Genomic DNA, 12,607 nt, shown 5'->3' on the forward strand with positions numbered 1-12,607 from the left:
CTTAAATCTTCCCAACAACCCCGACTTTCTGACACCATGGATTTCTCTTCCTTGGAGGATCCTTCTCAAGTTATGGATCCCCCCGTGAATGACCAGGTGAGAGAGCCCCCTCCCTCTCCTCCCCCTCCCTCCTCCGACAGCTGCCTCACTGTCACTCCCAGTTTCGCTTGGATTGGATAACCCACAAGTGGATGATCAGGATAACCAGTCTAGCCCTGTTCAAAATGAGTTACCATCTCCACTGTCTCAGTCAAGTAAAAAAAGTGACGAGAGTGATGAAGAGCTAGATGGTAACCTAATCATAGAGACATCGGATGGTGAGAATAAAAGCGATAGTGACGACGAAGAAATTGACAGCGAGCAGACACCTGATGACGACGGAGATAGCGAGGACCATGGATCCTTCCCTCTCACAGGGGCGGCATCTCTGGCTCTTGCTTCGCTGCCCGGGGAAACGAAAGTAAAACGGAAGACCTTCTTTAGTGGAAGTCACCCGGCCCTCGACGAGCTCGTCAACGAGGATACGAGAGGAAGCAGAAAAAGGAGCGTTTCTGCTTCTAGCTCTGGAAGAGATAAGCGGAAGGATAATAGTTGGTCTGGTAATATTGGTAATATTTCTGAGATGGTCTCCCCTTTAGTCAACCTATGAGTAACATCAAAATAATAACATTTAATGTCAGAGGTCTCCAATCAGATAAGAGCAGGAAAAGGAAGGTTGATTTCTTAAAAAGACTTGATTATGATATTTTGTGCCTTCAAGAGATGAGATTAAAGACACACGTAGATGTATGTGAATTAAATAAAATGTGGAACACTGCCCATTCAATAATATCGATAGGGGAAGACAGCTCTGACGGAGTGGGTATTTTCTTTAAAAAAGATACGGTGAATATAATCAAAAGAAGAGACATAATACCGGGACGACTCCTCCTTGTTGATTGCTGTTATTACGGGCAAAGGTTGCGTATTATTAATGTTTATAATGCACCCGAACGAACGAAAAAGATACAATCATTGAAAAAACGTAAGTATTTATTAGAGATTGGTTTTAATATAATTCTGTGTGGAGATTTTAACATTGTTACTGAAGCAACTGACAGAATATACAAGGTTGAATTTAGAGAATTGCGAGAAAGCAAATTGTTGGTTAAAGTTTGTAAGGAAGCAGCACTTCCTGATTTATACAGGCACTTGCATCCACATACCGTCCATTACACTATATTCGATTCATTAACTAAAACAAGGATTGATAGATTCTACATATCACATAATGTTCAAGGTCTGAAATATGACACTCTTTTAACAGACTTTTCTGATCATACGGTGGTTATGGCAACAGTATCGTTTTGTCCCCATGAATTTTTGAACTATTGGAAATTGAATACATCCTTGTTAGCAGACGAGTTGCTTGTGTCCGAAGTTAAATCTGAAATTAAGAAAATATTACATCTTAAGATTTTTACTACTTCTTTCTCGGAACTCTGGGAGCTCCTTAAACTATGTGTCATTTTTTTAAATTTAAAGCGAGAGAATTAAACCATGCAAAGAATGTGAAATATAATGAAGATGTGAGCAGATATATTTAAGAAATAAGAAGGAGAAAGAAGAGGAGGAGGAAAATCAAATGATGTCTCTTAAAGAGGACATTGATCGAGTCAATAGAGAATTTTTATTTAATATGTTGAGACGTACTGACTTTCATGGGAATAGCGATTATATGATAATCAAAAGAAATGTCGAAATGATTTTATTGTCTCAATTAAGGATAAACATGGAAAGTCTGTTTTTCAAGAAGAGGGGAAAAGACAAGTAATTAGAGACTATTGTGCGGAGATGTTTTCATCCATAGCTACAAACAGCGACGTTATTAACAATTTTTTGAGTGAGGTTGAACCATTAGATTCTGTCATTTATGAAACTTTGATTGGAAAAATTAAAAGAGACGAAGTGGAGTCAGTAATTAACCAACTTAGTACCGATAAAACACCTGGTCTGGATGGACTCCCCTCTGAATTTTACAAAATTGTGAGTAAAGAACTGTCTGAATTATTAACTCAGTATTTTAATGAAGGAATAGAAAGAGAAACAATGGGTAAATCGTTTTATGAAGGAGTTATGTGTTTATTATATAAGAAAGGTGATAGAGAAGACATTAACAATTATAGGCAACTGACAATAATGAATGTAGATTATAAGATTTTTGCTAAAATAATTATGTCCAGACTAGAGGGTGTATTAGATATTATCATTGAAAAAGAACAAACATGCGCAATTAAGGGACGACTGATGTGGGATAATTTAAGTATGTTAAGAGAAATTATTTATAATGGAAAGGATTCAGAACTCTGCATTTTAGGCTTAGATCAAAGGAGGGCTTTTGATTCTGTTTCCCACTCTTATTTATGGAAAGTAATGAAAGCTTATAATTTCCCGGACCAATTTATTTCTATTATTCAATTGAGTGCTGCGTTATATGTCCTTGCAATTAACCCCTTATTGAAAAGGATAAATGATGATAAACGGATTAAGGGATACGTCCTTGACAAATCCCATATAATCGCAGCTTTGGCGTATGCAGATGACGTGACGGTGATAATTAGAAACCAAAACGAGCTGTCTTCAGTTATGGAGATATTACACCACTACGAACAGGCATTAGGTGCCAAGCTGAACCAAGACAAAACTGAAGGGGTGTGGCTTGGACATCAGTCCAGACAACCTAAAATGATGATCTCTCTATGTAGTGAGATTAAAATTTTGGGTATATGGATTGATAATACTGACTCTCTTTTACTAAATTGGAATAAGAAAGAAAATGAAATCAAAATGGAAATTATGAAATGGGAAAATAAAGATACAAATTATAAAACACGTATTAACATTGTAATAACACACACAATTTCAAAACTTCTTTTCCTTGCTGCAATACTTCCTCCTCCAAGAACAACCGTAATGAAAATAAGTAAGATGTGCATTAAATTTATCTGGGGATCCAATCGAGAAGTGACTAAGAGAAAATTTATGTACAAGAGTAGGAAACACGGGGGTTTGGGAGCCCCAGAATTAGAGATTGTCTTGCGAATCCCTTTTATTAAAATTACTCAAAGCGCAATTTCTCGGGGTGCCCCGTGGGTTCGAGGGAAAGAGGAATTGTGGCAAAAGAAAAGAGGCAGGGCCAGAGCGGGTGTTCCATACCACAGACTTATGTTTGGTGATTTATCAAGTCAATGGGAACATTATAGTTTAAATATTCTCCAAGATAATATGAAAAATATCTATAAAAAAATTAATGAAACCAAAAATGAAGGTGTAATTCAATATAAGTATGCAAATAAAGATGAAAATCTTTCAATAGTTAAAAATATACAAGATAAATTATTATCTGAAAGCATGAGAGACGTGGTATGGCTCATCTAGCTCGGGCGCCTCCCTGTGAGGGCGGTGGTACAGTGGAGTTGTTTTGTTACCACCATGAAATGTCCTATGACAGACTGTGATGAAGATGAGACCCTAGAACATCTTCTATTGGATTGTTATAGGACAACTGAGATCAGGCAGAAGATGACAGAGATTGGCTATGATGTGGATGTTAATATTAAAGCAGTTAAATATGGTTTGTTTAAAGAAAAAATGGGTGAAGACAAAAGGAGACTCTTTTGGTTAGTAATGTGTGTAATAAACACACATATTTGGGAAACCCGTACCAAAGGAGTGTTAGAACAAAAGATGATAGGTAGTGATGTTGTGAGTAAACATATCATTACAGATCTGCGGAGAAGACGAACAATGGACCTGAAACTTGGGAAAGTTTTCCCCTGGAACGAATTGAAACTGTAAGTTTTAAAAGTGGTTTGTGGACTCAGATGCTCGATTGTCCTCCTTGTTCTCCTTTTTCATTAATGAGTGGTGTGTGATCACGGTTTTGTATATGTAATTGTAAGTGTATGTACATTTTATATGTAAGTTTGTTTACTTTAAATAAAGAATTAAAAAAAAAGAAAAAAAAGAAAACGTAATATGTTGACGATTTGTCACCTAGCATAAAATGGTATGCTTTGGGAGTGAGAATGTGTTGCAGCACCCGGCTTTCTTTAGACCGCAAAGGCCGGGTCCCGCTGTTTCCGGGCTGGCCAATAATAATGGTGACATTTAACGTATTTTAGCCGATAAATAAAAACTGTAAAATGTATTTATCACCCCCAACAGTCCTTTTGAATGTCTCCCTAATTCTGAGGTCTCAAGGTTGGCAAGTATGGCCACAACACCTCACTTTTTTGCCACATGTATCGCAAACCACCACGATTCAGCACAGGAGGGAGGGGGTGAGTAGCTCAAATGTGTTGTTAGCATGTTAGCAGAGCGATGCTACTGTGAACGGAGGAGCTATTTTCTTGATGTGAGCTTCTACTCAGGGTTTTTTCTTCCAGTTCAGAGCAGAAATTTTTTGTTAAGATACTGGATGTTGTGTTTTTTCTCCACAATTTTAATTATAAGCTAGATACATTGCTGCTAACAGCAACAGGGATGAGTCAGTGAGTCCGTTGGGCTTGTGAATCATGATTCATTAGTCAGTAAAGTGATTCTCGAGTATTGAACGATTCAATTCAACAGACAGATCTGTGTCTACAGTTTGAAACAACTCACATCCAAAAAATGTGAAATGTGGAGCACTGCTTTCAAATGAAAAAGGTGGAAAACAATAACTCACTAAAAACCCCATTCAAAAAAGTAAAATTCTGATATTTTTCAGGATTTTCAAAATGTTTTTTAATGTAGTTTTAAAAATAAGTAAACTTCAAAATCAAATTAGGGATCATATTTTTATGTTATCAATAAAAATTTACTTTGCAGTTTACTTTCCTTTTATTGGTTCTGCTGAGGACGTTCCAGTAGAAACAACCTGACGGAGGAATGTGAGCTATGCAGTGATGTAAGGAGCTCTCTGATTGGTTAGAGAGAAAGCGCGTCACCAGAGTTACTTTAGGCTCTGGTTTCTTGTTGCGCTGCAGAGTACAGGCTGTTGTTTCTGCACGTGGCGTGTTATTCACACTTGTAAAATCTTCAGCTGTGACATATGAAGAATAAGACGTGACAGTAGAGCGACACAGAGTCTTTATCCTCACAGTGCAGCGGTGGATTCAGCCTGTTTAAGGTAACTAACAATGCTAATGCTGTCAGACAGCACTGAGCTGTTACATTCATACACAGTGTCTTTAAAATAGTGATTAAAACGCTGCCTGTAAACAAAGTGCCATCAGACAGGATGTCATCACTAAACTTTCAAACACATCAGATTAAAATGAGCTGACAGCAAATCGTTCCTTGTATTACTGCACAAGGAAAAGACTGGAGATGACAATAATGATTTAATGGAATTTGTTTTCATTACATGTGTGCACTCATTCATTCTGAATGTAAAGTAGTGTGTAGTGTAGTTTTAGAAAATGTAACAGACCAGCACACAACAAATGAGACAACAAGCAAGAAGGATTTAGAAGTTCACAAGTGTTTCTTTCTTAAAGAACAGGCTCTGGTAATACGTGCAGCAATGGCAGAGGCACGATTGTAAGGTTTATCTAGGCACAAACCTATTGCTGGAACAGCCGAGACAATTCTACTGCAACTAGCAAAGCACTGGACACAGGCATATATGCGAACAAAGAGTACCAGTGTGTGTGTGTGTGAGTGTGTGTGTGTGTGTGTCTGTGAACAACTACTAAGGATGAGACATTCTATGCATCCATCCATTCACTTCCGCCTATCCTTTCCTGGGTTGCTGGAGCCTATCCCAGCTGTCATAGGGCGAGATGCACAGAGACATAGACAACCATTTGCACTCACAGATTCACACCTATGGGCAATTTAGATTAATCAATTAACCTATCCCCCACTGCATGTCATTGGACTGTGGGAGGAAGCCGGGAAGAACCCCCGCAAACATGGTGAGAACATGCAAACTCCACACAGAAAGACCCCGGCTTGATGGTGGAATTGAACTCAGGACCTTCTTGCTGTGCGACAACAGTAAAGACCGTGCTGCCCTGAGACATTCTATCAATATGCAATAGATTATATACCTCTAAGCATATATGATAATGATAATAATAATGGATTGCATTTATATAGCGCTTTTCAAGACCCTCAAAGCACTTTACAATTCCACTATTCATTCACTCTCACATTCACACACTGGTGGAGGCAGCTACAGTTGTAGCCACAGCTGCCCTGGGGCAGACTGACAGAAGCGAGGCTGCCATATCGCACCTTTGGCCCCTCTGGCCAACACCAGTAGGCGGTAGGCGAAGTGTCTTGCCCAAGGACACAACAACCAGGATAGCGAGAGCAACCTCCCATTTACAGATGAGCTTCCCAACTGCCAAACCAAACAGTATTATATGTTTCTAAGTATAAATGACAACCCAAAAATATAACCCTGACAACGATCACCTCCGGGTTTCAGCCATGACCTAGGTTGCAGCAAGAGCATTTGACTTGATTATCAAAGTGCTCTCCTAGGAGTAGACAGGCTGAGAAGTTCAGTTAAATAGCAATATTATTTACGATTTTGAATGTAAGCAATAAAATCTTAAAATCAGTCCGATTTTTGATGGGCAGCAAGGATCGGGGTAATAGAATCAAACCTTCTAGTACCAGCTAAAAGGCGCGCCGCTGCATTTTGGACAAGTTGTAGTTTATGAAGAAGGGAGGACTGGAGGCCCAGGTAAAGGGAGTTGCAGTAGTCTAATTTTGAAATAACAAAGGCATGGATAAGTTCTTCAAGATCCATTCGCGGTATGTAATGCTTAACCTTAGAGATGTTGTCATCAGGATGATGACAACAGCAGCCTCGTACAACATCAAGTCTTACATGGACCGGCAGCCATTTTTTTTTTACTGTGTAAGCACTTTCTTACTACAAGACTGACTCTCATGTGCCTTTATCTAAGTGTGTTTAACCTGACAGTCACACTTTCACACTCAGGTGGATCCATCAGGTCCAACTCACAGTTCCGTTTCTTGTCCTTGCAGATTAAAGGTGTCAGGAATCAAACTGCTGTCCTGATCTAATCAGTAGACGACCCTCCTGAGCCACAGCTGCTCACAGGACAATCATCAGACCTAAAAGGAAAAACTATATATATAGTATATAGTATTTCACTGTAGTAAAATACAATAAATAATAACTAAGAATGGAGGGGCCTATGGAGATTGGACATCTGCTGAAGTATTGAACAGAAGAACAAAATATTGCACAAAAGCAAGAAAGCAGCAACATATTGCTTGTATGATTGTATGGGAGAGATCTGCTCACACTCTTAATTTGCATTAATTGTTCTGACAGCCCACAGGAAGAAGCTGCTCTTTAGTCTGTTGGTTTTGCACCTGATGGATCTGAACCCTTTTCCAGAGGGCAGGATGTTGAATGGGTGGTGGTTAGGATGAAGGTGCTCTTTCATAATCGCCCTGGATCTGGAGAGACATCTAGAGCTGGAAATGGAGTCCAGGGAGGAGAGCGGACAGCCGATCACCTTCTCTGCAGTTTTGATGACCCTCTAGAGTCTCTTCTTATTGGCTGTTGTACAATCAGCGTACCGCACAGGGATGGCGTGCACCAGCACACTCTGGATTGTGGCACGATAGAAGGACACTAGTAGGTCAGTCTGCAGCCTGTTCCATCTCTGAACCCTCATGAAATGGAGGCGCTGCTGAGCTTTCTTCAACAGGGCTGATGCAAGATCAATTATTAAACTGTACAAAAAGTCAACAAGTCATCTTTAGAGAGCAGATATTAAATCTTTGGGTCTTGAAATTAGCAGAAAGGAATTCACTTTATTACTCAGCAGCCATCTTTTTATCAGACATGAAGAGACTGTTTGTTCCCTGACAATCGTTCAGCAGGATTAAAGCAAGGAGACACAGAGATTTGCACATATGTGAAGGCACTACTGATTTTGGCTTAAACAGGAGCTACATTTGCTCCCATCCCCTCATGAAGAGAAGAATCAGGAAAGAATTTTACTTATAAAATTGTAAAAACCAGTTTCTTCACTTTTAGAAAGATTAAGATGTGAAATTAAAAGAAAAGGTGAAATGACCCAGTGTTAAATTTACCTCTGTCCCAACTGCGTTGATAGATTTTTAAATGTTTTATCAAATAGAAATGAGTTTGTTATTGAAAACACTGAAAATGTTTCTCTGTTAATTTTCTTGTTAAATCAAAGTTGAAGTGAATGACCAAATAACAGATTTTAGTTTTTATTACAGTTTTAGAAAGTTTGCCAATGTTTTTGAAGATGCGGTTTGTAAAATATAGATTATTAATATCTACATATATTTCGATCTATTTGTGTTATACAAAAATGACTTGCATAGAAAAACATACAAAAAATGTTTTTGTGAATTTGTGTGAATGAGGTAAGTTGAATAGTGTATGAAAGCAACATATAGAACCAGTTCATTTACAGAGTTCGTATCAACTAGATCAAGTAGACGTCAAAGGCAGGACGTATCTTGGTTTAGTGACTTTGTCCCTGAGAGTTCATGAAACTTGACAGCTGTACAGAAATTTGGCACTTTTCTAAGCACGACACAAAGTAAAGTGCACACAATCAGAGCGAATAATGCTGCTGCTGTCAGGCCAATTACAATAATCTTCCAGTCCTTTCTCTCTTCTTGTGGTGGTGAAGTTGGTCTCTGGGATGTGAGTTGATCAGCAGCTGCTGTAAAAGACATTAACATATTTACTTGTGCAGAAATAAAATAAGAACCATCAGGATGTTTGACATGAACAACTGTTGAAATCTCCCAATTCTTTGAATCTTTGGGCTGAAGGAAGGACAATACTCGGTGTATTTATGCTCAATCAACAATCATTTATTTCCATACAATTCAACACTTAAGAGCATAAGGACCATCATGATGGGGAGACATGCCTGAAGAGGGTCACAGCAAGTCTCAAAATGGTGACGGGTTGCTCAGCTTTTTATAGTCTCTAGTGGCCCCCACCTAGTCGTAAAAGACCAAACATTAACATTCTTTCTCTCTTACGGCGCCTAAGTTATGACCTCAGCAGTTGTTCCTCTGCTTTCTGTAAGGTGGGGGTGTGGAATGTGGTCTATCTATCTCCCCTGTCTTAGACACAGAGTCTCCTGCTTACAACCTTCTCTTCATGATTCAACAATTAAGCATGTAATACATTCACAGCAGATCAAGGATACAGAGTGATGCACACTTATCTAATAAACTAATCAGTGAATATGTTCTTTTAACTCAAAAGTATAATGAGAACTAAACTACATACAGATCACACACTCTATATTAAAGGGTATAATATGATCTACAGCAGTATCATCCTTCAACTACTTTGATTACATATATAAGGTAACATATAATAACAGAATAATATCACACAACACATCATGTTTTTCAGTCATAAATCATAAACATGGCAAATAAAAGTTTAACAGACCATAAATATAAAAGTGATTGTTCAGTTTTGACTTGTTAAAACTTACCAGTGACGTTGAGTCTGCAGCTCGCAGAGCTGAAGCCATAATCTGTGTTTACTTGACACTTGTATTGACCCGAGTCCTCAGTCCTGAGTTTGCACAGCTGGAGTCTGATTCGTCCTTCTCTGAGGGCGTCTTTGTCACCCTGAACTCGTCCTGAAAACTTTTCATCCTGAGACTCTGAGACTTCAGCACCATTGTGGACATGATACAGAACTGAGAGTTTATCATCAGTTATCAGTTCACAGTAGATGTTTAGATATGTGGGGGATCTGCCTGTTTCTACTGTGAACGTCCACTCCAGTGTGATGTTGTGGTTCTCCTCTGCCTGACAGGTCTGAGTCACATTCACTACAAATGATCCTGTTGAGGAGACAGAGAGAGAGAGGCGCAGACACTCTGAGAACTGGAACAAACCTGTTGTTGTGGTTTTAATTTGGACTTCATGAAGTGAACTGTAACTAACCAGAGACACACGAGGTGAGGATGAGGACCAGCGAGATCCTGCAGTTCATCTTCTCCCTGTGAGGAGACAGAGGTGAAGAGTCATGAACACATGAGGTCAAAGTTCAGTTACAACAGGAACAAAAACAGGCAGATGAGAACCTGCAGGAACATCAAAGTCAAATTTAGATTTTCCTTAATCTTAATTATGCAAATTCTCATGACCATTGATCAACAACCACTGACCAAAACCCACTGATCAATGGCCATGAGTACAGTAAGATTAAGGAACTGACCTCCCAGCCCATTGTTCCTTCACTGAGCTGGTTACAGTCATTATGCAAATATCCTGTTTATAAGATCGGGGAAACCTGCAGTTAGCTGAGACTGAAGAAGTCACTTGGATGAGTGACGAAACGTTTCTCCCACAAAACGCTACGTCCAGATGAACAGAATCAACTTTTGGAGATTTACTTTCCTGGATGATTGAAAATGCATCAAAACAATATTTAAATATAGAAACGGAAATAAAAGCACTTTTAATGTTTCCCGAAGCTCAGTATTTGAAACAGAGTTAAATTTCACTGCTGTAAAATTTTAATTACATACGTTTGAAACAACACTTTACAAATTGATCTTTAGGTTTAATGGCGAGAAACCCTCAATCTCACTGTAATAGCCGAGAGAGAGAAAAACAGCGGTGCAATTTAAAATCTTACAACACAACCATAAACGTTTACAACCTAAAATAACTTCCCAAACTTAACAAATGCAAACAAAGATCTTTCACCCAAAATATTTAAACATATACTTATTTACATCCTAACTATACCTTGTGGTATAGGGGGGTGCTTCTTCTTCTTTGTGTTTAACGGCGGTTGGCAACCAACGTAAAGGAGCAGAAGGGGGGCTGCTAATAACAAAATAAACTTTTATAAACTCCGTTACCTGCGTACCGCCAAAACAGTCAAAATCAAAATTAAACCCGGAAGTGTTAGTTACCACACTTCCGGGGGATGGTCTCCTCAAGTGTCAGCCAGTGTCAGCGAGCTAGTGAGTGATTGACAGCAGCCTTATCAAATCTAAGGCAAGATAACAGGCGTGTCAACATGTTGGCTCCAGTCTTCCAACATAAACCCGTTCGTGCAGTCTGAGTGTGCTTCATTAGCGTCATGAAACATGTTTGCTGTAACATCTCCGTGGCTCTGCTGGACTTTACTGTCTGTCTCCCTCGTGGGCTTTACCTGTGCGGGTGAGTTTTATTTTAAAATCATATCGATCTATTTCTTACCCGCTGTTAGATGTTCGAGCTGCTTTAGTTTCAGCTGCTCACAGAGAGGACGCAGGTCTCAGCTGTCACCAAACCTCTTCTGTCGTGTGAGAAAGTGGATGTTAGTGTTTAGATGTACTCACACACGTTTACATAACAGTTTGTATAATGAAGCTGTGAAGAGAAGAGTCTGCTGTAAAAGAAACAGTTTATAACTGCATTACCCATCCTCCCTTACAACCTCATTTAAGTTTGCGGTTGTAAGGCAGCAAAATGTGGAAGGGTTATAGGGGTATGAAAACTTTTTCAAGACATTGTATATGCAGGTATGTGTGTGTATATTGGTGTGTTTGTTTCATATCAGAATCAGAAAGACTTTATTTATCTCCAAGGGGAAATTAACATACAACAGAGCAGCATGAAAGACAATAAGAACAGGCAATGAGAGTGAGATAATAAATACACAGAATATACAGTTTTAAAATTACGCAGTTTAAAATTAAAGTGACTGAAAGGTGAATAAATAACTGAGTAAAAGTGAATAAAGTGTCGGCAGTATAAGAAGAGAGTAGTTTCTGGTGTGGGAAATGCTCCTTTGGCTGGAGTTAAAAAGCAGGGTGGCTTTGGAGACAAAGGTGGGTCTCCTCCTCTCAGTCCTGCAGGAAGTGCAGCGGAGGCGTCGCCCAGAGGGGAGCCATTGAAATGCGGGGTGAAGAATGTGAGAGGGGTCGTTGATGATTTTGGCTGCCTGTCTAAGGGCGTGTTGGCTGAAAACCTGTGCCAGAATTCTGACAGGCAGGCCAATGATTTTTGAGCACACTGATGCAGTGTGCTGCAGTCTGTTCCTGTTCTGAAGGCTGAGGGGGTGGAATCAGCAGGTGATGGAGAAGGTCATGATGCTTTCCAGGAAGGCGTAGTAAAAAGTCATCATGATGGTTGTGCTGACTTCAAAGGAGCTGAGTTTCCTAAGGAGGTGTAGCCGTTGGTGGCACCTCCTGAGAATCTCCTCTGTGTTGGCAGAGAATCTCAGAAGGTTGTCAAAGATGGTTCCCAGGTATTTGTACTCCTCATCTACCTCCACTGGCTTCCCGTGGATGGTGGTGGTGACTGAAGCAGCCAGATCCCTCTGCCTACGTTCAATTCAAGTTTGGAGCTGTCACGCCACTCTACAAACTCCTGAAGAGCGGGCCTGTGGTGTTGTGAGGGGCCTGACAGCAGTGACAGGAGAACTGTGTCGTCAGCATATTTAACCAGGTGACAGTTGGCCTGTGTGGATCTGCAGGCATCAGTGTAGAGGATGAAGAGCAGGGGGGAGAGCACACAGCCCTGGGGGGAGCCAGTGGAGGTGGAATCGAGACCTGAAAGAGAGTTGTTGACCCGAACT

General features: G+C 39.8%; 2 protein-coding genes across 2 annotated transcripts in view; both read right to left on the reverse strand.

Moving 5' to 3' along the window:
* LOC309701696 (histone H4) overlaps positions 1–12,607 on the reverse strand; it is a 74,857-nt gene that overhangs the window by 33,338 nt on the left and 28,912 nt on the right. The gene's annotated exons all lie outside the window — the stretch shown is intronic.
* Positions 8,285–10,936, reverse strand: LOC309701690 (uncharacterized protein). The gene is made up of 4 exons (XM_082525848.1): positions 10,786–10,936; positions 9,976–10,031; positions 9,516–9,872; positions 8,285–8,720 (listed from the first exon to the last, which is right to left on the reverse strand). Exons 2-4 carry the CDS (start codon positions 10,022–10,024, stop codon positions 8,494–8,496), a joined length of 633 nt encoding a protein of 210 aa, XP_082381974.1. The 5' UTR covers positions 10,025–10,031; positions 10,786–10,936; the 3' UTR covers positions 8,285–8,493.

This window comes from Aulonocara stuartgranti (genome assembly GCF_965226115.1).
Source record: "Aulonocara stuartgranti genome assembly, chromosome: 3".
Lineage (NCBI taxonomy): Eukaryota > Metazoa > Chordata > Actinopteri > Cichliformes > Cichlidae > Aulonocara > Aulonocara stuartgranti.